Raw genomic sequence first — 27,816 nt, 5'->3', positions numbered from 1 at the left:
CACTAATCTCACTCGCTTGAGTGAAATTTTCTATGATGACACTTAAAGACCCATCATAGATTAAAACATTCTGCAGTGATTAGATGCCTCTTAAACCCTTAAATTATAAAGAGACAAGCTAAAGTGGCAAGACATGTCGAGGGAGAAGATGAGCTAATTAGTAAGATTCAAGGATAGAGAAGGCATCTCGCCACAGAAAGGGCTGTCTGAATGAATTATCGCCAAAGACAGCGTGACCACTGACAGCCACGCAGGTCATTTCAAGTGAGAAACCCCCAAACCAGCCCTTAATACTTGTGTGCTCTTGGAAAAGGTGAAATAAATGGCACACGAGCTGAGAAAACAGGCTCGTACATGGCAGTACAGGACTGTTTTTAAAACTCTTGAGGGTCCTGAACTGTTCCTGCCTTGTAGAGACAGTATTATAAATGTCATATAACCGTGTACACATGTTCTATTCCCAAGAGTCCCCTTTACACAAACTATCCCATTTTTCAAAAGCTCAAGGCCTCTACATTGAAGGCCTGGCCTTTAAAATGTGTGTATGTTCTATATATGAGCACAAGTTCTTCTTACATGTTAAATTGTTGCTCCTCCTCAGCAGCACTGAGAACATACAACATACCAGAGTATAGGAAACCCCTTGTGACGGACTCGGACACCATGTCTGAATGTTTCACCTTCGTTTAATACCATGCTGCTTGTAAATCAGATAAATATGGGCAAAATTAATCAAGCAAGAGAGACTATCAGCGCTGGCGGGAGTGCAATCGGTCTCTGACTTTCTATATTGAAGTTTCACAGAGAACTAACTTGAACTACGCTACATTAGCTCTCATTTACAACCGTCTGGGTTCCTGCAGAGGAGGAATGAAGAACTGATTATTATTAAACAGGAAGACAGATCAGTTCTGCTGGTGTCCATATCTAACTGCGCTTGGAAATTCCTATACATACTGAAACAAGTGTGCACGCTTTGAGAGTGAAGGCCAGTCCTATGGGGGACAGAATGAGTTGTTGTCTGGCTCGATCCAAACACATCGCTGGGCTCCGGGCGGCTGCAAACAGCAGCTGCAGCCTGCGGCAACCACAGGGCGCATGCAAATGAAATTAAGCAGTGATGGCGCAATGGTGGTAGCATTCATCTTTGTGGAGTGAACACAATTACAGAAATGACAGTTTGTGTTTTCCCAAGCAGCGATGAGCAGCGGGAAGGGCCATTAGCTGGAGTAAATAATCCCGTCTGCACAGCAGGGAAAGATTGATTAAAGGAGGGTGGGCAGGAGAGAAGAGATGAGCACAGTTTACAGCCTGATGATCTATTTAATTACCTGGGGAAGATGATGTCTTTCTGCACACACTACACTGTGACAAGGATTCATTACATGAAGAGAATCCCTCTTTCAACCTCTGAACCTCCCCTCCCACTTTCACACACACATATAGGAGGGCAAATTGACATTTAAAAGGGAGTGGATTCGTTACTGTTTCTTGAGTTATTGAGACTCAAGCAAGCCAGAAGGTGGTGATTCTGTATGTCCTGGTGATACTGTTTTTAAAAACATGATATCACCAGGGCATACAGAATCACCACTTTCTGGCTTGCTTGAGTCTCAATAACTCAAGAAACAGTAATTATGAATAGCAATTTCCTATTAAAGGAATGATTTAAACATAAATGAAAAGTAAAAATTAAGTAAAACTGGTTATCCTGCTGACATTTTAAAACTTGACCCTAGTTTCACTTTCTTTATGTAGAAACATTTGGCCAGCACATTCTTCAGTGTGTGCGAGACTCTTTTTGTGTAAAAAAAAAAAAATATATGTTTGAAATAACTTTGAGATAAATATATGACAACTAGGGCTGGGACAACACGTCGAGGTCATCGATGACGTCGATGCAAAAAATACTTCGAAGCAAAATATGTGCATAGATTCGTAGACCTGTTTTTATTTCCCTAAAAACGTTTGCAAAACGTTTACCTTATGTGCGCTGAATATACGCGATGGCCGGATCAACATTCTGTCCAACGTTATATAACCAATCCAGGGGTTTTTCTGCATTGATCTTTTTTTTTGATGGCTGTCAAAGCCTTATTTGATCGGTGAGTGATGTAGAATAGAATGACTGCTGCGCCTGACAGGGCGCGTACGAGAGAGAGCCCCGGCTGCGCGCACACTCACCCTAACGTTCGCAACAAAACAAATGTGTGCAAACTGTAATGAAGCAGAGATCAGTTAGTTCCTCACTTTCCGCTCTGAAGCTGAGATTGTTTGCCAGCTTAAGTGAAAGTTAACATGCCTAGCATTTTTGACTAGGGATGCATCGATCCAATACTCGGGATCGGTATCGGCTCCGATCCAGGTATCGGTCAGATGAGACCGATCCAAATCCGATCCTGTGTATACTATTCTGTGTTATTGTTGAGCTACACGAAAGGCACAAAACATTATAAAGCACCAAAACATTTTCATGGACATATTTCAAGTGTTCTGAAGCCGTTCCATAGTTCAATGTGAGGTACAGATTAATATTGAAGTCATTAAATTCAGTTCACATAAACACATAAACAGTGCCATCCTTCACTCTGAACCCTGCAGAGAATATATTTAATCATACTGCAGTATGGGTTTTCCAAGTCATGCAAGGTACTAATTATATCATGCACTGATATTACAGTAAGATGCTGCTTGTAAGAGAATGATATAAGCATCACCTTTTCCATGGGAAGCTGAATGGAGGCTTTGCAGTCTGTGAACTCTGCCTTGATGCTGGGGCCTTGCACCTCAGTCACCACATACTGCAGCTTCTGCGACTCCTTCAGCATTTTCCGGTTACTTCCTCCAAACTTGCCCAGTACCCGGTAAGCAACATGGGAGATGGTCTCTGCAGGGTTACGGAGCGTTCGCCACAATGCCTTTTTATAAACACATTAAAAAAACAACAACATTTAAACCATCCATCAGGCTTCAGTCAAGTGTCAAGTGAAAGGTCAGAGGTTGTACCTGCATCAGTTCAGCCCGGACTGGCTGGATGTGGTCATAGAGGAAGTCAGGCTGCAGGTTGTCCACACAGAGCTCCAGTGTGCGCAGGCCCTGGCTGACCAGAGTCTGGGAGCCGTTGAGTGCAGACACCAGTGGGTCCATGAGCATGGGCAGGTAAGGCAAAAGAGAGCTCAGTCGCACAGGGACAGTGAGACACAGCTCCACAAACAGATCCTTCATGTGCTGCTTATGGAGGCCACTCTGCAGCATGTTCAAACCTAAGGGATGCCACAAAGGATCAATACTCAAAGTGGTGTTTTCATGGTGACAAACACCTCAGTTTTTCCATTTAAAAACTGCTTTTGGTTTGGTGTTAATGAGAGAAAACTGAGAAACATTTATTTTACTACCCCCACAATGCATTATATGGTTAACTACCTATTTTGTTCTTACATTTACCTACACCACGACCCTTTTAGAAGTGTCCCTAAAGCCACTTTGGGTTGTGAGCCACCAGTTAATAACCACTGTTCTGAGGAACTGCTACGGTTAGTGATCTCACTCACCTTGCAGCAAATTAGGCAGTAAAGGCAGAAACTCCTGGTACAAGAGGTCATGGCTGCCCCCTCCTATAGAGCGGAACAGGGCTCTCAGCAACAGGAAGTAATTATAGGGCTCTTTAGCAGATTGAGCCAGCTCCATGGAACTGTTCACTATTTTATGAAGATGAGGCTGTGAAAGAGAGATTCAATACATTCTTGAGAAGAAATATAAACTTTTACTGAATAACTGAGCAAAAGTTCTGATGCATTAGCCAGGCTGATTGACTGGAATAAATTTGGCCAAAAAAAAAAGTTATGGTTAAAAAAAATGTTTTTTAATGATTTTGAAAGAAGTCTCATCTTACCCGAGACTACATTTGCTGAAAAATACATGAAGAATTTGAAGCCATCACTCACAGTGTGATATGATCCTTTAGAAATCATTCTAACATGCTGATTTGGTGCTAATTAAGTATTTATCAATCTCGAAAGCTGCAACCATTAGCTAAAAACGACCATTACAAAACAGTGACACTAAATTTAACAAGATAATTTCAGTTGGCAACGGGATCAATGGGAAGTGAGATACAGAAGCCTCTTGCTCTTCCACTATTTCACAGTGACCTTCACTTGGGTCTTTCCTGTCAATCTGATGCACAAGTGTCATTTCTCATCAGAAGAGCTGACAGAACGCATTAAAATTTTTGCAGCACGGTTACTAGCCCAGAAGCTCAGAGGGTGTGAGCGATCCTGCTGTCCAAATGCTGAGCAAAAATTTCCTATTCAATACTCTAAATAAGCACATTAGCCAACTAATAGATAAAAGAGGCCACAATTTGTTTCATAAACCTGCACGTGCATAAGACAATACTCACCTTGAGCATTTGCTCATTTTCAGCAGCAAAGAGAGAAACTGAGCCAAAGACCAGTTTGAAGAGTTTGAGATACAGGTTTGATAACTCCACATTGGAGCCCATCTCAGGCAGACGCTCCAACAGATACTCGACCAAAATGGTTGCAAACAGGGCGGAGGTGGTCAGGTTGGCCAGGAAGGAATTTGCCACAATCTGTTGAAGGATTGAACAGCCATGTCATGTCAACAATCAATCAAAATCAAAAAAAAAAAAAAAAAAAATCATTATCTAGTCAGTCCTGCAGTTTGATATCTCCACAATTACCTGTAGGGCGTAGTTTTTGGAAATGCGTTCCACCATGTATGGAACAGTGGTCTGGAAGATCTCTTTAAAAGTGAGAGGGTTCATCATGGTGAAGACTCCGGCGAAGTGCTCTAAAACCTCCTTCTCCTCCTTCATCCGCACCGTCTGACAGTTCGCCACACGAATGTATGTCTGCCCATTCCCGGCTATCTGTACCTAGCCAAAAGGGGGTTGGCTCTGTGATAAGCTGTAAACTTCAGCTCTCAGTATCACGAGCGCTCGAATAAACTGACTTTTTTTACGTAATGAGATGTAGCAACATAATGGCACTTTCAGTTATACAAACCTCAGCCATTCTACTAGAAAGCTGAAGTGACTGTGTAAGGATTTGTATTTTGGTGTGGTAATCTGCACAAATCAATGGACGGTCGTACCTGGTAGATGTCCAAGGCCTGCATGGCATATTTTACCAGCTTGATGTAGATCTGTGTTTCTTTGGGCTGGAGTTGCTTGTTGGGAATGAACTGTGCCTCTGTAATACAACAATATCAAGTTGAAAATATTCAAATGGGAATAATGAGTAGAGATAGTCCTTTAATGACTTTAATAGGCTTCACAAACTTCAACAATACAGACAAAAAGTCAATGTTAAACGGAACCACCATTTAATGATTTGGCCCAATCTAAAGCCAAGTAGAAGTTCATCCATCTCACCACCAGGAGCTTTACAAGAAGTGATGCCCCATGTGATAGTTTTCACTCCACACACTAGAGTCTTCACCAGGCTACGACAGTCGGACACTTGGAAGGTCTGTTTGTCCTCCTTGTCCCCAGGTCGATCAAAAGATGTGGCCGGTGGTGGTGCAGGGGTGACGGGTGTTGGGGGTGCAGGTGGAGGTAAGGCGGGTGTAGTTACAGTAGGGGTGGCTGGGACTCCCGGTAAAACCCCTGGGTCCACCACACCCATCTCTGACTGGGGCTTGCACTTCTTAAAGATAGATACCAGCTGGTACCGTGCAATGGTGTGAAACTTTAACACAAACACCTGAGAATATAGAAATCATATGATGTCAGACTGATATTTTACAACTGCATTTACATATGGTCAGTGACTGGCATCTTGTAGCCCATTGTTATTGCAATCACAAAGTAGTTTACACGGCTAATGTGCCAATCTACCTCACCTCCAGCATTCTCATGAGAATGTCTCTGCCGTTTCCGTTCTCCTGTTCGCTCTTTGATCGGATGCAGTCTACAAGGTTTAGCAAAAGCTTACAGGACATGGTTTGGATACTGCTGGGAAGGGACTCGTCGTCGATATTCTTAGCGAACAGTTGCACAGCCAGGGAGAGGTCCGTCAACGGGAGGTTCTGTCTAACATGGTGCACCAGATCTGCTAGTGTGCTGTATGCCAAAGGCCTGAGACAACAAGAGACTCACTGTTAGACAACAGAATGTAAGCTTTCTAGAGGAGTTCTGTTGAGGTGATGATACACAGGGCAACTTTTTTGAGCAATGCTGCCGTCAGTGGGCAACCAGGTGAGACACATGACCGTGATCTAAAGTATATGGATTGAAATTTGTTGTACCCAAGCAACATTGCTTAAAAAGTTGCCCATTTAGGGTTGTGACAAAACTAAAACTTTAACAGTTGATAGCAATTTCAGTAAAATTTCACGATTCTCAGAGATTCCGATTCCATAGTTATGTCCATTATTGACCTTTCTGTTTAACCCTTCACCAAGAGGGCTATGTTTAACTGCATTTGCTTATGCACAGACGTACATTAGCATTCAAATGATTTTTTTGTGTTTTCACGGTTCACTGTTATGAACAAAGTTCAAAAGAACATTTATCTGAAACAGAAACCTTCTGTAACAATATAAATGTCTTTACTGACACTTTTGATCAATGTAATGCATTCTTGCTGAAGAAAAGTATTAGTTTCAAAAATCTTACTGACCCCAAACTTTTGAACAAAAGTGTAACATCATTTAATTTTAATTTGCTAGTGCTATTGACTTGTTACAGACATCCCTACTCTTGTGGTGTGAAACCCCCAGCCTGAAACTGATCAAAACCAACCCTCCAAGAACAAATAGCTCTCAACCCTGGCTAATAATAATATATTGGGTCGATACCAGGGGGATTTCAGGCAAAGTTTCAGAATAAACAACACTAATGGCTCTGACAGATTTTGACTCCTGCCATATTTGCCTTCGGAAGGCAGATGGAAGCTGGGATGAAAAAGGGGTGGTGTTGGCAGGTATAAGACCTCTGGGGCAGGGAGACTGACAGTGGGCAATGCCAGGACAGCCTGGAACATGAAGATGGGCACCTGGATCTCTTCTGCCCAGTGGGGTACCTCAGCTCAGTCACGCACCATTAACAATCAATTCTGATATGGTGCACTTGATGAAATCTAACTTTTCTTTTTTCTCCAAAGAAACTTGGAAGGAAAAAGATTGTGGCCTCTAGCCACACTGAAAAAATGACAATAAAATGAACACTATTATTGTGGCTCCACTCCAAAACTTAGTCAGCTACCTTGCTGTCGACATAGTCAGCTGCCTTCTAAGAGAGCAGCCCTACAGAAATAAGACCTTATAAGTGACTGCCTTGTAACCCTTATCATTTATTATTCCCTCTCTCTTCTCAATGCATGTATTCTTCTACTAAAAGTGCCAAGCTTCATATATTTGGTTTTATGTTGTAAGTGGTTTAAATGTTATTAAAAAAAGTTTTTTAAAAGCATTTAATTTGCCAACGTATTATAATTTGCTTGTTGTAATGCATTTTGGGATTGCCTTCTCTGCAGAACACAGCATGTATCTTACCTTAGAATTTGGCCAAAATAAGTCATAACTGTGCTGCCTGCTTTTTAAAAAGACACTTACCCTCATGAGCGGCTCTACAATGCCTTGCAATGCTGCCTAGGTAGGCAGCTTACTAGGCTTTATGTGTTAAATGTGTGCCCTGCAAATTGCACAGACTCCTTATACTCGAAACATAATATTGGTTTAGAGAGGGTTAATCTGTGTTCTTACCTCAGTGTCTCTCTCGCAGTGTATCCTGAGCCAATGAGTATTGACTCATCGAAAAGCTTGTCCATGCATGGAATGAATTCTGCAACACAAACAGACTTTATCACATGCCATCATCGAAGGCTCTGAAGCCCAGCGGAACAGCTCCGGGGCCCATGAACTGTGAGATACATCAATGCCAGAGCTCAACACTCAGAGTTTCTCATCGATTCATTTAACCTTCTCTACAGGATTAATGATTGAGAAGAGTGTATCAGATCCCTCTCTGAAATCCTATTGATCGAGAGGTGAAGCTCAAAGAGAATGCAGTAGTTGCACATCAAAGCGGGACCCCGTGAAGCTCAGCGGTGTTTAACACCAGATGTGAGCGCCCTTACAATAGCGAACGCTTTGCATATCTTATTTGGGAATATCTGGCAACAATCTGCAAAGCGTTTAGCAGTGGACGACTCACGGCTGCGTAGATCTGTGGTGAGGATGTGCTTGGCAGCGATCAGGAGCTCTTTCCGCAGGTGGGCAGTCTCAGGGGGGCAGTAAGACAGCAGCTGCAACATCCCCTTCACCATCTGCTGGGAGTACTTCCCAACCAAGTCCTGACAAACAACGATTCACACTGCCACATTAGTCACTGCAGGAGTATTTAAACAAGTTTCGATCAGTTTAATAAACCGGTGGTTGAGCTATGTTTTGTGATGCCACTCTACCTGGTAGATCCGGATAATGTAAGCGAGGAAGGACAAGGTCTTGATCTGTGCCGCGATAAAATCTGCATACAGCTCCTTGTTGAACAGTTTGTGTTGCCTGTGAGGAACAAAAACCAGGAAAAACTTTAAACGTCACTGTGTGTTAAATTGCATCTATGAAATCCATTTCTAAGCATTAGCGGTGATGTAACACCACCCGCTCGACGAGAAGAGACAAGTCACTGACCGAGCCTGAGGAGACACCTGCAGCATGATGGTGTTCATGATAAGAGGCACAAAATCCGACACCACGTTGTGAATGTTCAGTTTGTAGAGCTAGGAAAAATGCCATACAGGAGAGCAATTAGTGCATCGAGTAGACTCCCACTTGAAACACTGTTGCATCAAATTTTACACCATTTATAAGATTCATGCATTCAAAACCAAATTTGAGAGTCTGACTCAATGGCAAATTCCACCAGTGAATACAAGAATTTTAAAAACATATTTCTGAAAGCAGTTTCTGCGATATTTGTGGCTGCTACATTTTAAGCAGAAAAAAGAAGTACACCTGATTGTCAAATGTATAACGGTAACATGCAGAGAAGGTGAAACAACAGCTATGTTTTGTTTGATCGTAGCTTCCTAGCAGCTGTGTACTGTCATTTTATGACTCAAAACTGATTGTCTTTACAATTAAAACTCATAATGACAAAGGCAAAAACATCTACTCACAACAATCATTTCTAGAAGAGTTGATTAAGCTATAAAGTATGGGTTTCAGTTGATTGACAGCACCTTTTATAAACGAGCCAAATGTCTAAATGAGGGATGTGTCCTTTAAAAAAAAGAGGATGGCTGGCATAATGTCAATACTGAATGAGTGTTTTCATGGGCTCTCACCTGATACATGAGGACGACGATGATGGGCAGCTCTGCCAACACTTTGAGTGACAGCGATCCCCGGGGGATTATGGTATGCTGGAGGATAAAGAGGAGATGGATGAGACCACTGAACCAGATAAAACTTGTCACCATAAAACTTTTTCTTGGCACCCATATTGATTTGCTATAAGCACCTTTTAAGCAAGAATGAGCATAAGCAGGAATTGGGGGCCCTCTAGTGTCTACATCTAGTAAATGTTATGTGCATTCGATAACTCTGATTTTGTTTATGAAGACACACAGATCAGCATTTGGACACTCAGATCTTATCAGTTTTACTTTCAGCGTCCAGGCTTAAAGGTACTTTACAGTTCACTCACACACACACACACACACACAATCATACACACAGTACCATTCTCTGGACTAAAGCGCATCGCTCTCATCATTGTGTCCCCGCTGATCATATTTATCAACACTATTGATTCAGCCAGTGAGGATTTTGCTGGAGTCTGTACTGACCGTCCGGGTCTCGCTGTCCTCACGCTCTGGTGCGGTCTTCACCAATACTGAGGTGATCATGCCTACCATGTCTGGAGAAGGCACTGTGTTTTCTGCTATAACCTGAGGGTTCTCAAAGTACCTCGCCTGACAGACAGAGACACAGGTTCAGAAAACACATACTTTAACACAGACATATACTTTAAACCCATTTTTTTTTTTTGTTAAAACCCCTTACCACCACTTTTGGCAGTTCTTTGTAAATTTGCTTCACAAAGTCCAAGAAATGATGGATCTGTAAGAGTTGAAAGGAAGATGTCATTTAAAAACATTTATTGAAACGCGAATGCTAGGCGACATCACAGAGTGCCAGAAGGTTAAACCTTACCTCTTGAGAGATCGGCGGACGAAACTGTTTATGCAGTTCGATGATGATCCGTAAACAAATGAGCACGTTCTCCTCACTTTCAGTCTAAACGGTGAAGCACAGAGGCAAGAACCAGTCAGAGCCATTATTTAAATACAAAACATACACACAATCACACACACACATGCACAAGATGATGCATTAAATATGGAAAGTAAATTATTTAATATACCTGTTGATTCCTTTGTAGGAGAAGTAAAAGAACTGTTTTCAATTTCCATGCAATTTATTCCCCTTATTTAACTATGATATTACTATGTTATTACTGTTTTTTATGTTGTTTGTTTGTTTGTTTGTTTTATCTTTAAGACACAATGATCTAGCAAGAATTCACACAGGTCAGCATTTGGACACTTAGATCTTATCATTGTTAGTTTCAGCGCCCAGGCTTATTGGTACTTTACAGTTCTCACACTCACAAACACACACACACAATCTCACACACCCTACCATTCTCTGGACTTGAGCACATCACTCTCTCATCATTGTGTTTCTGCTGTCACTCTTGCATGTAGTTACATATACAAATATTTGTCCCACAATGCTCTATAAAATGAGAATTCTACAGCTATTTTATTGGCTCTTTAAATTAGAATATGCTTGCCATGCAGGTAAAGAAAGCTGACCTCAAGGAAGCGGAACATGACAGAAAGGATGTTCTTGGCATGAGTCCGCAGATGTTCATTAGTTGGGATTCGGTGGATGATCTCCAGGACAAGTTTCCTTAATTGCTAAAACAGGAGTCATAGACATCTCATGTTTACTTACATGTCAGGAATGAGGGCTTAATATTATAAAAAAATAATTTTTCCTAAAGAGCACACCTGCGTTGGTTTCTCTTGAAGGAACTGCACTTCTCCATCCTGAAGAAACGTTAGAAAACGAGGGATGATGTGCTCCAAGAAAGTAGAATACTGTGGCGAGGATGTGACATTCTGTGGAATAGGATTGACATGAATTATTGAGGAAGTGTCTTTCACTTCAAGCTTTTTAGAAGCAAAATTGAAGGGCTTACCTCAAAATTCTCACTGACTTCCTGCATCATTTTCAGTTTGGTCTCATCCTCTGATGTTTAAAAGAAAGAGAAGCCCACCAGTAAGAAGAGACAACGCTTTCAACTAACAGTGCAACTTTTTAGTTGAATGGAATACACTCACGTGTGTTGTTGTCAGTGAGTGCCGCCACAAACTGCAGGTATTTCTTCATAAGGGTGGTCTGATCCACCACAGTCGGGCTCGGGGTGGGCACTAAAGCCATGGTGGCTGCCGGGACAGACAGGATTCCACTGAATAAGGGCAGACTAGTGTCTGCGCTCGTCTCAATAGAAGTTCATGACATCTGTAAGAGAGTAAACATAAAAGGAAACGTCAATACTAGTTTTCCGCCATGCACAAACACGTACAGTATTGCATCAGATGGTACTACCATAGTATTTTGACAGATGCAGTGGTACTGAATTATAACCATATTCATGTAACATGGTATTTACATGATTTTACATGTGAGAATGTAATGATTTTGCATAAAGTGCAAATGATTTTGCAATTAAACTTGCCATTGCATTTACACCAAATGCCAATGCATCCAGCTCAATTACTTACAAATTGTTTTATGCAGCCAAGTTTATACGCTCGGTGGGCGCGCCAAACTGCAACAACACGCCTCCTGCAGTCACGCTCTCTGACATAACACGACTTAAACCTAAATGAACCCCCTCTATCACAACGTTGCCATTAACACAGAAACTCCGCGTTTCTCGAAAAAAAAGCATTTACACGTGTTTATAATAGTACAGAGTAAGCTGGCAGCATACCGGGCCATTCACCGAAGAAAGAGCCAGCGACAAGAGCCTACTGTCGCTAACTGACTAGCCGGCTGCTATCCCACACTATGCCATTATTCACATGCAGAACTCAGGCAATGCATTTATTACCTCAGTTGGTGCAAATAGCAAAGGCTGTTGTCTTTCACGCAAAAGCTAATGAGTAACTTTTGCACTCATTATACATATAAAGTACAAAACAACTCGCAAAAAAATCAGCACCAACTTACCACAAGGGGACCGGATGAAGTTGTAAATGAACTTCCGCTATCCCGAATGAAATTTAGTGAAAGGGATGAAAACAGTCCGCCGTTGTTTTGTTTGCAAATTGTGTAAAAAGTTATACATTGTAAACCTTAACATGCTGATTTTATGTTTATAAAACTATTCTTTCACCACTGGAACTGGGCGCCCGTGCTGTGTCCTAAGCAGTGATTTTCAAATTTACACAGAAATATAGTTCCACGCGGACGGATACTGAGAGAGCGCAGGCGTGCGAAGACCATCGAAAGCGATGGTCTTTCCAGTTTTCATTAAAACTGGTATATAACGCGTTTGATGTAACTTTTTTGCACCCCAGTATACAACATAGTATTTTAATAATCGCAAAACGCGATTTATAAATAGTACATTTGATTGTTTATTAAAAAAAAAAAAAAATCCAACGTTTGTGTTGGACCAGGTTTAAAAATTATGTAAACGACACTAAAATGCTTCATAGATCAGATGCATAGATGGGAACCATTTACTGGATCCAATAAAATATAATGATTGTGATAATGAGGATGCTGAGTAAAGTCAGTATATGACAAATAACATGCAAGTTCATATTTGACCACTTGGGGGAGTTTTATTAGAAGTAGCTGACAGAAAAGCTAGATTCTCCTCTGAATTTATTATCTCAAAAGGACAACATAAAAAAAACATAATAATTTTGTGGAAAAGACAACAAAATATCAAACAAATCTTGCATAAAAAGTGTGTTATCATACTTCATTTTGATAAATGTCACTTGGTTCAATATTTTCTCATGCAAATAAATAAATAAATAAATAAATAAATTATGTGACAGTTAAAGTAGTTTACAGCATGTTGAGACTTATGATTTGATATAATGAATGTAAACTTTATTATTATTATTTAAAGTTTTGTGTGATCTTGAAATAGCTGTCTATTTCCATTTATACTAATTAAGTCCAATCCCAGCAGTGGTATCAGATGTAATCCTGGTAGAGCTTCAACAGTGCAGATGGTGAAAGGTTACATTATCATTTCAGTAGGCCCTATGCTGAGCTGGGAGCATAAAAGGAGGAACAGAATCCTGTCTCCCACTGAACATGTGAACTGATTAACATGATTTAAATGAACTGGAAAAAAAGTTGGAATTTAATGCAATAAAGTAATGCAAATTACCCCTTTTTACATTTCTGAAGTTCTCAGGGTTGTTCAGAAAAAATAAATATGTCAAATTTGTTGTCACTCCCTCAGCCGTTGTGTGAGAAACACTCACACACCAGCATTAACCAGTATTCTGTCCTTTAATGTCAGAGTAATAAAAATATAGTGTTATAAAATGACATTGGATTTTTAATAATCAAAATATAACAAACGGTGTAAACATAGTTTGTGAATAGGGTCCATTCCCATTCTTGCACACTGTTTAGAAAAAAGGGAACCCAGGACTGATTATTTTGTACACCAGCCTAAATATTAAAATCATGATAAAACAGAAGCAGTGATGGATCTCTTTTGACATATATCTGAGTGAAACAGCTTTTTTGATTAACATTTTTTAGAGATTCTAAAAAATGATGAGGTCAAAGCAAATATTAAAAAAATTAAACTTGCATTAATTAATTATTCACTCAGAGATTTAACTTGCATTCACTTGCCTTTCATTTTAAAAAGAAGTTATGGTAAGTTTCTGATATGAAGAAAGAGATTCAAACTAGAAGAAAAAACATTGAAATCTTAAGAATATTCTCAGGGTGAGGCTGTGAGAGCACAGAGATGTTCACTTATTCTGTTGTAGAGAGGGTCACAGGTTCACAGCACAAATGTGTTTCTGCTGTAAACAGAGCTCTCATCTTTTCAGTTTAATGAGTGTACGGTATCAGGCTCATAGTATAATATCTGGATAACATTTTCTCTGTAGAGTGCATCAGCTCATTTAGATGTTTTGTGAAAGGCCTTGTTTATTCACTGGCTTTTGCATCTCTCATAAACATGCGTGTATGAGATGTTTATAGTCATAAGCGCTCTATTCACGGGCAAGGACTAATGTGTTGCTCCTGATTATACTTCATCAGGCTACATTTGAGTAAATCATCTGAGCAGTCCTAAGGTAAAACCCCTTAGCACTGCACATTTTGGATGTGTCCCTTACTTGATAAGTCCAGTTTAGTTTATTGTTATATACAAATACATACAAAATATATTATTGTATTCTTTGTGACACAGTGAGGGAGAGCACCCTAATGGATATATTAAAGAAATGGTGATAATGTAACTTGCAGTAAGTGAGTCACTGATTGATTTAGTATCTGCACCGATGCATTCTGTGAGTTTTTTCATTGAATAATCTATGAAACAGATTCTGGTAACTGGATTGGGTGTACTGTATTTCTTGCAGCTCACGGGCAGTGACATAAAGCACTGCATTAAACACGTATTGCAATCCACTCCACACTTTTAATGCATCATGTCAGAAAAGTTGTTCCCTATGAACTGAAATCAATTGAAATCAGTTGCACTAAAGCCCAAAGTAGGATACAGTTTATTTCCTATGCATAGGGGATGTGCACAGTGTTTTGACATGAAGATCATCAGCAGCATTTTTCTGCAGTATTGTAAAGAATCCATCAGGATTGTTTTATGGTTAACAAAACCCAAATCTGACAAACTTAAAATCTTGTTGTCCAAATCGAACAAAATTAACATTTGGATCAATTTAAAGGGACACATTGTGCGTTGTCCCTTTGACAGTGTGTTCTTGTCAAAGCTCTGCCAGGCTCCGCAATACACTTGAGCTGCTCCCGGCATCGGTTTTCTCTGCAGTGGCTCTGGTGAATAGCTACAATCTGTTCATGATCCTGTTAAATCTCTTCCCTGGTCCAAAGACACACCACGTTGAGTTACGTAAATCAGCATTGATATATTATATTTTCTATTCAAAGTATAGTTCCGTTACTATTATTTATGATTAAAACTTTTTGTTTTTAAAAATTTGAAACTATAGAACATTTTAAATAGATTAAAATTGACATGAGCATTGATTAACCTGGCTAAAACTATATTGCACATATCGCACATATTGTCAACTGCTCACAGCAGTGTGAATAAGCTTACTAAGCCTAAAATGCAGCACTGGCATTTTTTTATTTACGTTTTACTGCATATGACATGTGACCTATGGCAGTGACCTAAAGACTAATCTAAATCTCATTTAACTTCATCTTGTCCACATACATAGTTACAGAACAGACCTAAACTATAGAGTACACCAGAGAGTGTTCAGATTAAAATTGTTTAAAGCAGGGATGCAATTATACATGACCTCCACCATCAACCTATAGAAGCTGTATCTGTAGAAAAAAAAAAAAAACAGTCAAAAAAAAAAAAAAGAAATTTTAAGGTAAGGAAGTAAAATTTCATTTGTGTGTTTTTATATCACAGAACCAGTATCACCTGAGTTTTTTATTGTAATTTGCAATATAATTTTTATATAATATCCACACAAGCTTTTCATTTAAATGTTTAAGTAAACTAGAAATATCATGTTATGTTATGTTGTTGTTGCTATTGTTATGTTATGGTAATAATGTTGTAAACAATATGCAGCTGCTGCAGGTTTCGGACGCTGTCATGAGCTAACAAGGTTTTTTTTTCTGTTTAAAAATAAGGCTTAAAATTTAACTAATTTATAGCCAAGTAGGCTAATATGAGCACATTATATATTTATACATCGACTGAAAAAAAATGCCTATGCACTCTATGGCCAGAGCACTCCACCCACTAAAAATAAAAATCCATAATCTCACAGATTAGTTATAACCCAAAGCACTGTTTTAAAAAAAAACTGTCTCGCAACCGTGCTGGATTTGGGCTGCTTGGTCTTTCTTTTTAGGAACTTTACTGTATTGCTACTCTAAAAGGGGCAGTGACGTTAATACTACAGCCAATCAGATTCATATAGTCACTGAAGTTCATTTGTTGATTGTCGCTCTTCTTGTGGAGCAGCACTAGAGCGAGAAGCGCGGCGTCAGGTGTTCAAAGGGCAGGAGCTCATTACTAATATCCACCAATGGAAATTTATAAACTGGTATGTGTAGTTTAAGGTCATTTTTGTGACTGAACACAGTTTACTTTGCCGTTCATTTGATTTAACCTCCCCGCGCGCCTTTTACATCGCTACAAAATGTTTCATCTCCTCGCAGGACTAATGTGCATCTATGCACTGACGGGTGTAAAAGTTGTCTATGGACAAAATGAAAAAGGTGAGCGCTTTCTATGTACTGCAGTCCCAATTGACAAGGATACATATTGCCCCGTGCAGTCTCTGCCTGTTCAAAGCGCATCGGTCCGTGAGGAGGAACTGAGGAACACCGTCATGCAACTCCGCGAGACCATCCTACAACAGAAGGAGACGATTGTCAATCAGTTAGAAACGATTAAAGAGCTGACGTCGAAACTGTCGCGCTGTGAGTCTGACTCCGAAACGTTTAGGAAAATGAATAAGGACACAATGGATGATGTGCCTAAAGATCCGAATGACACCATAGACGTTCTTGGAAAAACCACGCAGAGTCTGAAAGATCGACTGGAAAATCTAGAGGTAAGAGGATTTGTTTTAGCTATGTAAGTTTGACGCGTTGTCATATTCAACATTAATAAATTAGCAGATTAAATGACTAAAATCACATTTGTGCTGGAAGTTTCTCTGCCACGACTATTTTGGTAATTATGTGGAGGCGTTGAGGATTTCCAGGATTGATCTCATTAGTTAGTACGTCTCTATCCCATAACCACAAACACCAAAGTTACTTAAAATGCCCCAGCGGCAAAATGTCTGGATTATGTCAGTGCCACTGAAAGGTCAAGTGTTAATCTGAATGTGTGAAATGATGGAGCGAAGGGTAACTCGAATAGCTTATTATTTGTATTTGTATTATTATTACCGTATTAAACCTGCATTTACTTATTTATTTATTTTACAGTGTATGTACTCATTTACAATTAAATATCAGCAATAGCATGTCTTGAAAATATTTGTATTTACTTACCTATGTCATTAAAAACATTTAACCATGAGACCTAGCAAATAGTTTTTGTCCTTAGGAGATATTTCTGTACATGTTTTTATTATTTATTTTTATTCATCCTGCATGGTGCATCTTCAAGACATTATTGTGGGTGTTTAAAAAATTCATTATAAAATGTAAAAGAAACATGAAAAAAATACCGAACTGGATTTGTGCATTATAGCCTATATGTATATGTAAATAAATTTGACTTATTTTTAGTGTTCAGAACGGAATAGGTCCTATAAGGCAAAGAAAATAATTTTTACAATTCTGTCAGCTGTATATTAGGAAGCTTTGAAGAGTAACCTTTTCATTTATTGAACTTTCCAAAGCAACAGCAAATGCGAGCCAATATCTCCGGTGCATCCTTTCCTAATGAGCTGAGAAATCTACTGCAGCGTAGACTGGAGGACTTGGAAAATCAACTGCTGGTGAAGGTCAGTGAGCTCGAGGAAGAGAAGTCCCAGCTATACAATGAGACAGTCTCTCATCGCCATCGCACTGACAGTACCCTCAACTCTCTCATGAACAGGATCTCTGAACTGGAGAAAGGTCTGCATAAAAAAAACTATTATGTTCTCTATTCTCCTTTCCCAAGTACATGACACTATAGGGAGTGTTTATTTGTTAATTTTTCTAACTGTTCAGCATTATGTACCTCAAAATGTTATAAAATATTCCCATAGTGTTACAGTTCACTTCTTGATTTCCTCTACACTAAAATCGACTCTTGATCATAGATGTCCACATTACTTTCCTTAATGTTTAATTTAAAAGAGTTAGGGACTTCATTACCCTCCAGTGCTGAAGGAGTAATTAGGTGGTTTTGTGGTCCTTCAGCCTATTTCTGCATCATTCAAGAGATGACGGCGCAATAATAAATCACACTTTTTGACTTTAGGAGGAGGTGGATTTAAATCACCAGAGAATTTCAAGATCTCTCTTCCTCTTCGCACAAATTACCTTTTCGGACAAGTAAAGAAAAGTCTGCCAGAAATGTACGCCTTCACTATCTGCATGTGGCTCAAGTCAGGTTTGAGCCCTGGCATTGGAACCCCGTTTTCCTATGGAGTGCCTGGACAGGCAAATGAGATCGTACTGATCGAATGGGGACATAACCCTATAGAACTGCTCATTAATGACAAGGTAAAGAACCAATGTAAGAAATGCTAATTTGCCATTGAATGTTATGAGGACACTGATTATTATTACGTTTATTACACTGCAGATTATTATTCATCATTTAACTTATACCTTCTACATTGACAGATGATAAATAATGAATGTATAAGATAACTTACGAGTATGTTAATAAGCAATAGAAATGTCTTTCATAACATTTAACAACAAATAGCTGAATAGTAAATAGTAAAAAAAGATGGTGATTTATACTGACAAGCTTCAAAAGAAGTCAGAGTCAGAGTTGTTAATACTGTCTAGATGCATTGCGTGACGATTGACGCCAACACAGAGTTCAAGTGACCTGGAAATGTAACATGGAAATAAAATAAAAAAAACACAACTGCAAACTGAGAGCGTACATGATAATTATAAGTGTACAATGACTTGAAAGCATAGTTCACCCAAAAATTCTGTCATACATTTACTCACGCTCATGTCATTCCAACCCTGTCTGACTTTCTTAGATTTTTTTCCCATACAATAGAAGTCAATGGTATCTAAAACAGTTAAACAAGTTTAGAATGACATATGGGTGAGTAAATGATGGATATGTCACATGAAGTTATAGTTCTCCCCAAATATCTGAGCACTATGAGCATTGAGCATTATGATATATGAACTATACCTTCACTTTATAACTCCACAAGAACTCCATATGGTTTCTTGTTGTTTTAAATCTTGCCGGGAAAATTCCTTGTATGGAAAAAAAGAAACTTCAGATCTGACTTTGTGCATCAAAGAAAATAATATTTCTAAACTATTTTAATACCTCCTGTTGTCACATAGGTGGCACAGCTTCCTCTATCACTAAGTGATGGGAGGTGGCACCATGTCTGCATCACTTGGACTACTAGGGATGGGCTTTGGGAAGCCTATCAGGATGGCCAAAGATTGGGCTCAGGAGAAAATCTGGCACCCTGGCACCCTATCAAGTCTGGAGGAGTCCTTATCCTCGGCCAAGAGCAGGTGAGAACATAAACAGAGCTGATGCAGCAGCTTTTGCTGAATTCCCAGACCTCACAGTGCACAGTCACACTGTATCTGTAATACTATGCCACCCCTGCATAATAGTGTTACTGACTCACAAACTTTACACTTTAAATGAAACTCGACTTCAGGCAGTAAATAGTCATAGAGTTAGCATGCACATCATCTAAGAGTGAATAAAAGGGGTTAATTTTGTTGTCTTAACGAGGCCTGTCGTTTATGGCCTCAACAGGATGTAGTAGGGGGACGCTTTGATGCCACCCAGGCCTTTGTGGGGGAACTGAGCCACTTTAATGTCTGGGATCGGATCCTGCGCTCCACGGATATCATTGCCATGTCAAACTGCTCGTTCTACATGCCTGGGAATGTGGTGGCATGGACGGACACCAACATCGAGGTGTTTGGGGGAGCATCAAAGTGGCCACTGGAGCTATGCGAAGATCGGCTGTTTGACAATTAATATGTCAAATATTGTATTTGTGAGCAATATTAAATCCTTTTCATCCTTAAAAAGTATTCATCACTTAAAAAGTAGCAAATAGCTCAGAAAATTCCACTTGAACTATATATTTAAATGTTCCTGGATAGTTCAAAATGCAGAGAAATGGAACATTTCAGTTAATATATTCAGTTAAAGGAAAGGAAATTGCCATTACAAAACATACGGTACTACCATGGTACTCTGATAAATACCACATCACTGAATGATTATCATTTATGTACAGTCCATTATACTGCTTTCAAACCATGTTGGAATTATTCATTATTTTAAACTTATTCATTATTTCAAACTTGTCATGTGGAAACACTGACAACAGCTTCAGAAGTAAAATGTAGTTAAGCGGTTATTTCATAATATCCCTGTTTAATAATTCCTATGTATGTGACCACTGTTAATTTCTTAATAATGCAAGACTAATCTGCAAAAAACAAAACAAATAAATACAATACATTTTTATGTAGCTAGCACAGAGTTTGCACAGAATAACTTTCTAATGCCCCACTGAATAAACTATAAGATTATTAATAAGACATTTTCATTATCTCTTGTATTGAGGCTTTTATTGTTTACTCAAATTACACAGATTAATTTTGTTGTTGAGCGTTTTTTTTTTAAAACTCATAGTTCCAATTCTGAGGACATGAACAGCTCTAAGTAGGACATCCTGGGTTGTCATCTAATAATATTTATTACAGCATAGCATGAATGCAGCCAGGCCTGGCCCTGACCAATTAGGTGCCCTAGGGAAGATTTTAGCTGGTGCCCCTTTTGCATCACCGGCAGTTCCACCCCCGATCCTTCACACAGAAAGCTTCATGACATAAAACAAATTACATATGAAATAAGACTTTGCACAGAAAAATAAACTGCCATTAACTCGGCTTGCTATTTAAATTAGAGAAAAAATTAGAGAAATGTATCGTCCAAAGGCAGCTACAATACTAACATTTAAATCTTGCTTTCTTCATTTCAGACATTCTTAAACTTTTGCAGAATCCAGTATTGATTTTTAATGTATTCAATTTAAGCAAAAAAACAAAAAAGAGAAATCAGAGTATAGGAAGAATATGGTTAGTTGCTTCATTAGCCTATATTTTGATCTAAATTAGACTGTATCATTTCAAAACCTGCAGCAAAAACATAATGATCTGACTTTAGTTTTGTGAAATCAGGTTAAAACATACCGTAAAGCAGATGTACTGAATAAAAAAACAAATTCACTCTCTGCCAGCAGGTGGAGCTTAAGGAACAGCAGTGTTGCATTGTTTCCTTGATTACCACTGTAAACACTAAATGCATTATTGAGAGGCAAGATGAAAGGAAAAAGCCATCTAAACAGTTTCTTAAGATAGTCAGTTCCCCTCAGAGATACATTTGTACTTCACGCATTGTGAACAGTGAGCTTGCTCTGCCAGCTAATGTATTTTCTCCTTTTTGCATCTTTGGGCTCTGTTAACTCCGTTTACAGACTCTGAAATAAAACAAAAAACCGTCTGGTTCTGATTTACAGCTAATTGGTGCATTTCTGCTTTAACTCAAATATTAAACTGCTTTTATTATTATGGTTTGCCAGCAAAAATAAATGCGCTGTATGTTTCAGAGTGAAGCTTTGCACTCAGACACATTACCCGTTTTGGTCTGAAAAATGCAGCGCATAGTTTTTTAATTTAATTAAATCACAGCCTTTGTGATATGACTATGGCATTAAGCCATAATGTGATATCAATTATATGTCGATATATAGTGCACCCTTTAAAAAAAAAAAAAACATAATTTGGGTGCCCATATGAATGGAAGGGGCCAGCCCTGAATGCAGCAAAAAGCTTTTAGATCAATAGAATGTTCCATGTTCCATGTCCACTTTTGAATGTGCATTGTTGCCCTGTGGTTTAAGAGAGCCTAAGTTAACATGCTTATGTTTCATTACAAATCTGTTTTTGATTTAAAAACAAGGCCATACATTATACAGGAGGAACACTTTTGGATCTTGTGTTGTACTTAAGTCTTAAATTTAGACTTTGGTGAGGGAAATCACATTTGAGATTAAATTTATAGTGGTGCCGTTAGCCTGTGAAGTTTTATCGCAGACCACCAGAGCTAATAATGTGCATAAATATTTCTTCTTAAAATCTGTCATAGATTCTTATAAATAGATATTTAATTACAAATGTTGAGAATCAACTCTTTTTTCAAGTCTAAAGCACATATCTGTTTACATGGACTGAATTACCCATTGAAGATTATAAATGCTTTAACACTGTCAGATATTTGAAGACAAGTGAACTGTGAGTTATGCTGCAAGGTCTGTTTCTTGAAATATGTTATCATATTTTTATACCCTGTTTTTAAAGATGCCATTTTTTTTTAGATATTTCATTTGTGTTGTTTTGTTTTATTGGAATGTCAGGATACCCATATATTGTTTTAAAGCCTTTTTTGTTTACCGTGCCAATTATTCAGGGTTTGCTTGAAACTGCGATTTCATAACCTGTGATTGCCAATGAAAAATAAAGTTTGCTTAGAATTCATTTTATTGCTCCGTTTCGTTTTTTTTTCTACTGTTGTATTATCCTTTGTGGTTTAGTTTGTTTTCTCAGCACCAATAAATTAAATAATATATTATAATAGCAAGCAGTTTTCTTTACAGCAGACATTGTGCATTGACCTTGCTTGTTTGTGGCAGTAGTGATATTTTTAGTCCAGCTGTTCTACGTTCAAAAGTACTTTAATAAGGTAGAACTGTTTTCTGAATTTAACCTGTGGTTGAGATCAAAAATAGAAGGAGGGCATACAATCACACTGTTCTGCCAGACAGGTGGCTCTGAGGGCATTAGCCTGTCTTAAGGGGATGAGATCAGTCCCAAGCCAAAGCTTGTGTCACATAGGGACAAACTATTTAAAAAAAGAAAAGGAAATAACCTTTAGAGAGGTGGAAATGGAGATAAAAAGCTCATAGGTGCTGGTACATACTGTATTGAGTTTGGAAAGCTGGGAAGGTCTTTGGGTTCTAGAAAGAAAACAGCTGCATCTCTGTGAACCTTCACCTGCAGGGGGTGAAAATCTCCAGCTTCCTCACAGCTCACATCCTTGAGATGATTAACACTTTAAAGAATTGTGTTTACTCATGCTCTGCCAAATGCATTTCAGTCCCACACCAACATGAGCTTTAAAGTCGAGTAGATATTGGATTGAATTACTGAATGTTGTGTGAATTCCGGAAATAATTAAGAGTTAATCTGAATAAGGAAGATTATGCTTATTAATAAAGCTTAGAGATAATGCTTATTAATAGTTAGTAAAGTAGTTGTTAAATTTAGGTATGGAGTAGAATTAATGGATCTAACATACAGTATGGTCATGTAGAATAAAAAATGTAAATGTGCTTTATGAGTACTAATAAACAGCAAGCAAATAGTTATTAGCCAGAATTAGTCCCTAAACGTATGTGTTACCAAAACGTTTGTACTGTACTTGTCACTATAAGATTTATTAATATTAGCAAGATGAAAATTGTTTATCGAATTTATACAGTTACTGTGTTTTCATGAATATAATGATAAGATCTCAAAGGAGTAGCTGTTTAAAAATGAGTCTAACACAATAATAAATGATAAACAATACAAATATTTACAGCACAGTTCAAATGTTTGGGGTATGAGTTTTTTTTTAAGGAATTGCATAGTTTTATTTAGATGGATGCATTAAACTTATCAAAAGTGATATTAAAAAACATTTATAATGTTACATGTTTTCAATCCTTCTATTCGTCAAAGAATCCTAGTGTGTGTGTATGTGTGTGTGTGTGTGTATGTGTAAAGCAATCAGATTTCCCATCAAAGGAATAAATTACATTTGAATTACTTCCAACTGTAATATTATTCCACAATATTACTGTTTGTACTGTATTTTGATCAAATAAACACAGCTTTGGTGAACACAAGAACATTAAAAATATATTTATGACCACAAGCTTCTGAACGGTGGTGTAAGTTATTAAGTTTTACTAATTGGACAACTGTTTCCTTGTGGAAAAAAGACAGGGAAACAAATCTTTGATAAAGTTTTGTAAAGAAACATTCAAGTCCTTTCAAATACATACAGTAAGACTCCTGCTACACGTCTAAGGGCAAGAATAATACCTCAGCTACTTTTGAGCTGAAGGGCACAGTTATTACTAGACGTATGATGCATTGCTCATCTGTAGCCTTTAACCTAGAGAGGTATTTTGCAGTCCCTTGTGGAGCTGTAATTCTTGTCTTCCTGGTACCAGTGCAGATGGCAAATATCATTGATCATCACAGGAGGAATATACAGGTCAGACTCATTCAGGTCTTAGACAAGGAAGCTCTCGCTCATAATCACTTGCAAAGAAATATGATCATTCTGTACAGTGGTGCATTTTGCACATTTGGGTCAGGTTTAAAATTGTAACAATATTTCAAGGCACGCTTGTTGAACTGCATGCAATCGCTCTAACCTCATGTACTTTCATACTTTTAAAGATTCATCACCAGTGTCAACATCCATTAGGATCCCAAGGAGGTTTGCATTAACAAATGGAACCCTCGTGAAGTAAACCTTGAAACCCACTCAAGTACAAACAAAAAGAGCGCATTCACACTGACAGAGAAGAGTGAATCAGATGAGCTAAAAAGCTTTCGGTGCTCCTGTATTGTGTTGATTCACAGGGTGTTGAGTCGAGACCTGCCAAGATCTCAACCAAAAACCTTCATTTCAATAGTAAATATACGCAAAAAAAAATTAACACTGACAGGCTGATTTTAATGAATACGTCAAGTGTAATGTAGACATGTCAATCAGGGTTGGGTGCTGTAGGAAGTCTCTGACTGTTGAAGAAGGGGCTGGGCTTCATTTGTTTTAGAAGCAGGAGAATTATCCTGTAAGGGGACTGAAGCATCTTTGGCACGCAGCTCGATTTCTGTGAAGGAAAGATAGTTCATATCTGCCATCTGAAGACACACAGAAAAAGAAAACAGACATTTATTATAATTGGTAATGACACTTTCTCTTAGATAAGATTATATAGGCTAAAATCTGATACAAAAATCTGAAAATGACACTTCAGACTGCCACTCTGCTGTTTTAAGAGAGATGTGCTGACCTGTCATTTCTCAATTCCTTCATAAACAGAAAACTTTATTGGAAAACTAGTACATGCGAATAAATTTAGAAAATATGATACTTATTATGAAAATACATTTTTATGAAAAGTGCAAATGAGATTTTTCCAGGAGGATGGCCAGTTGCATTAACATAGCCACTATGTTAGAGTCCACCCAAAATATGAAAATGTGCTCACCCTCAGGCCATATGTGATGTAGCAGATTTGGATAAATTTTACGCTACATTACTGTAAATGGGTCCCTTTACAATGACCATCCAAACAGCTGATGAAGGCATCAGTAATCCACACATCTCCAGTCCAGTCCATCAATTAATGTCTTGTGAAGCCAAAAGGTGCGTGTTTTTTATTAACAAATCAATCATTACCGTAAATGGTTCAAATATAAGCCTTCTATTCATAATGCTGTTTTCACAAGTTAAAAGTCCTCTAAAGATATCAGCACCACCTTGAAGATTATGATTTGCAAATCAATCACTATTTATAAGCAAAAACAGTCCATAACAGTTATTCAAATATGTTGATGGATTTGGAATGGATTTTGATGGATTTAGAGATTAAAGATTTTATTTTACTTGAGGAAACATTATTAGGGATTATGGACTTATATTTAGTCCAAAAACATCTTATTGATGCATTTGTTTCTTATACATAGCTTTTTACTTCACAAGATCAGCTGTTTGATGTCTCATTCTGATTGCATCCTTTCACTATACTGGATCCATTGTTGAGCAAGTGATCCAAATCTGTTCCGATCTGTTCCCAATCTTGGATGGCCTAAGGGTGAGTATATGACAAATTTCCATTTTTTAATATATATATATATATATATATATATATATATATATATATATATATATTCAAAAATATCAAAATAAAGTATTTAACTAATAGCTTATTTTCAAGAGAATAGTTATACAGCTTAACCATGAAAGAAAGAAACACTGGCTCATTACTTGAATGACATTGTTTGACCAAATATAAAGCTGTTTCATTTAATTTCTGGTTTATGTCAACCTCTAGTGGACAAACATGAATGTTACATTTAATTAAAAGCATTTTTTGTCTATTCTTGTTCTCTTTCCTGATCTAAATCACTCACCAGAGCCTTAGACAGGAGGGATTGCTGTTTTGGACGAATCACTGTCACAGCGATGAATATGAGAGTAGCAACTATCACTGCAGCACAGGGCAATATGAAGAAGAGACTCACAGCTAGGGGAAAAGGATATATGAGAGTGAATGTATAAGACATAAAAATAGCATACAAAGATTAGTGGGAAATGGCACTGCATGACTGATTTACAGCCTAAAATTGGATGTGATATTGCTTTTATTTTATATAAAAGTATAGGCCACTTGTGCTTTTAGGGGGCACACACATCTTGACCAATTTTCCAGATTATAAGAATGTCGATTGGCCTATCTCAATGCAATCATAAAGGCCTCAGCCTTTGACATATTGAAAAATATGTCAAGTTCATTTGTTTGAAATTAATCTTTCCGACAACACACTTTCCTTAGGCATTTTCCTGCATCTTTAAACTTGACAAGTTTAATAAGTATAATTCACAAACACACACACCAAAATTCTGCATCATTGTATGCATATGTATTGTATGTATGCTCATGAAGACAGTCATGTGTCGCCACCTACTGGCTTAACAATATAGTATAAGAGACACTTAAGACAAACACATAAAAAAATGTATAGCTGCAATCAGCAATTAAAGGGCCAAGCACAAAAGAGCTGTAACTGAAGCTGTTTTAATCCAAATGTGGCCAAGCACAGGATCCTGACACAAAAGGTTATTTTTAATAGTCACGCTTATTCATATTGCTCATCTTTCCATGCATTTTAAGAGATATTTCACCCAAAAACTTAAATTCTGTCATCGCTATGTGTGTCCCCATCCACTTTTATGTAACTTTTAATATCTCATTTTGTGTTTCACAAAAGAAAAAAAAGAAAAAATCATGCAGGTTTGGAATGAAATCACAGTGAGTAAATGATGAATTTTCATTTTGTGCCATTATATGTTCCAATTGTGCCACAACATGGGAAATACTTTGTATTCCACTTAATGCAGGAAACATTTCAAGTAACTCATAAGAGAAAGATAAATTGTTTGAGATAAATGTATTGTACTTACGGCTGCTCTGCACATAGATGTTGTAGGATGTCTGGAGGTCGCTGATAATATTCCTCACACTCAGGTCTAAGCAATATGTTCCTACTGATCTGAAGGTGTAGTTCAGATTGAAATGGTTCCCATAGAGCCGGACTAAATTGCAGGAAGTAGGAGTGGGTGTGTGGCAATCAGACAAAACTCTCCAGCACAGCCAAACCGGAGGACTACACACAAACACATGCAATAGAAAAAATATTATAATAGTCAAGTCTGTTGACTTTTTTTTCAGAATAATGAAGAATAAAAGGGTATATGAAAAAATAAATAAAAAAGTCCTCCCAAATAATTTTTTTACTTTCTTGAAATGCATTTACCTTCCTCCAACCTGAAAGGACAGACTGCTGCTCTGGTCCACGTTATAGGTAAAAGGTCCACTAAATTTAATGCTCTTTATGGCATCTACAAAACAAAATAATCTTTGACATGTTATCACCGCTGGTGGCATATAAAGAGTCATTTAA

At 38.1% G+C, this 27,816-nt stretch overlaps 3 protein-coding genes across 8 annotated transcripts in view; 1 reads left to right on the top strand and 2 right to left on the bottom strand.

The window, feature by feature from the left end:
* LOC113056240 (transformation/transcription domain-associated protein-like) overlaps positions 1-12,413 on the bottom strand; it is a 73,544-nt gene extending 61,131 nt beyond the window's left edge. The window contains exons 1-21 of one of the 4 annotated variants that reach the window (XM_026222851.1): positions 12,277-12,413; positions 11,382-11,562; positions 11,240-11,289; positions 11,049-11,159; positions 10,851-10,955; positions 10,186-10,269; positions 10,036-10,092; positions 9,819-9,944; positions 9,315-9,392; positions 8,659-8,747; positions 8,433-8,529; positions 8,183-8,321; positions 7,732-7,810; positions 5,869-6,103; positions 5,399-5,729; positions 5,119-5,216; positions 4,706-4,900; positions 4,403-4,594; positions 3,552-3,717; positions 3,007-3,263; positions 2,718-2,918 (exon numbers count right to left, since the gene is read on the bottom strand). In XM_026222851.1, coding sequence (XP_026078636.1) covers positions 2,718-2,918; positions 3,007-3,263; positions 3,552-3,717; positions 4,403-4,594; positions 4,706-4,900; positions 5,119-5,216; positions 5,399-5,729; positions 5,869-6,103; positions 7,732-7,810; positions 8,183-8,321; positions 8,433-8,529; positions 8,659-8,747; positions 9,315-9,392; positions 9,819-9,944; positions 10,036-10,092; positions 10,186-10,269; positions 10,851-10,955; positions 11,049-11,159; positions 11,240-11,289; positions 11,382-11,481 — 2,790 coding nt within the window. In that variant the 5' untranslated portion in view covers positions 11,482-11,562; positions 12,277-12,413. Of the gene's footprint in view, positions 1-2,717; positions 2,919-3,006; positions 3,264-3,551; positions 3,718-4,402; positions 4,595-4,705; positions 4,901-5,118; positions 5,217-5,398; positions 5,730-5,868; positions 6,104-7,731; positions 7,811-8,182; positions 8,322-8,432; positions 8,530-8,658; positions 8,748-9,314; positions 9,393-9,818; positions 9,945-10,035; positions 10,093-10,185; positions 10,270-10,850; positions 10,956-11,048; positions 11,160-11,239; positions 11,290-11,381; positions 11,563-11,825; positions 11,965-12,276 lie in introns of those variants that run through there. The other 3 variants (XM_026222854.1, XM_026222852.1, XM_026222853.1) reach the window with 3 other exon arrangements.
* Positions 12,414-16,106: 3,693 nt separating this feature from the next.
* LOC113056239 (neuronal pentraxin-2-like) lies at positions 16,107-22,516 on the top strand. Its single transcript, XM_026222850.1, has 5 exons — positions 16,107-16,880; positions 17,682-17,901; positions 18,251-18,495; positions 19,318-19,497; positions 19,751-22,516. Exons 1-5 carry the CDS (start codon positions 16,464-16,466, stop codon positions 19,976-19,978), a joined length of 1,290 nt encoding a protein of 429 aa, XP_026078635.1. The 5' UTR covers positions 16,107-16,463; the 3' UTR covers positions 19,979-22,516.
* Positions 22,517-23,999: 1,483 nt separating this feature from the next.
* The window catches only part of tmem130 (transmembrane protein 130), a 24,353-nt gene continuing 20,536 nt past the window's right edge, over positions 24,000-27,816 (bottom strand). For 2 of the 3 annotated variants that reach the window (XM_026222846.1, XM_026222847.1), the window contains exons 6-9: positions 27,670-27,754; positions 27,317-27,519; positions 26,266-26,378; positions 24,000-24,990 (exon numbers count right to left, since the gene is read on the bottom strand). In XM_026222846.1, coding sequence (XP_026078631.1) covers positions 24,838-24,990; positions 26,266-26,378; positions 27,317-27,519; positions 27,670-27,754 — 554 coding nt within the window. In that variant the 3' untranslated portion in view covers positions 24,000-24,837. Of the gene's footprint in view, positions 24,991-25,826; positions 25,941-26,265; positions 26,379-27,316; positions 27,520-27,669; positions 27,755-27,816 lie in introns of all 3 variants that reach the window. The other variant, XM_026222848.1, reaches the window with a different exon arrangement.

The sequence above is a fragment of the Carassius auratus genome, chromosome 37, assembly GCF_003368295.1.
Source record: "Carassius auratus strain Wakin chromosome 37, ASM336829v1, whole genome shotgun sequence".
Taxonomy (NCBI): domain Eukaryota; kingdom Metazoa; phylum Chordata; class Actinopteri; order Cypriniformes; family Cyprinidae; genus Carassius; species Carassius auratus.
Note: the sequence above shows the minus strand (reverse complement) of the source record. Positions and strands in the feature narration are given on the sequence as shown.

Coding starts and splice junctions, on each gene's coding strand:
- LOC113056239 (XM_026222850.1), top strand. CDS start 16,464: ATGTTTCATCTCCTCGCAGGACTAATGTGCATCTATGCACTGACGGGT. Junction 18,496..19,317: donor AACTGCTCATTAATGACAAG/GTAAAGAACCAA, acceptor GTTGTCACATAG/GTGGCACAGCTTCCTCTATC. Junction 19,498..19,750: donor TTATCCTCGGCCAAGAGCAG/GTGAGAACATAA, acceptor TGGCCTCAACAG/GATGTAGTAGGGGGACGCTT.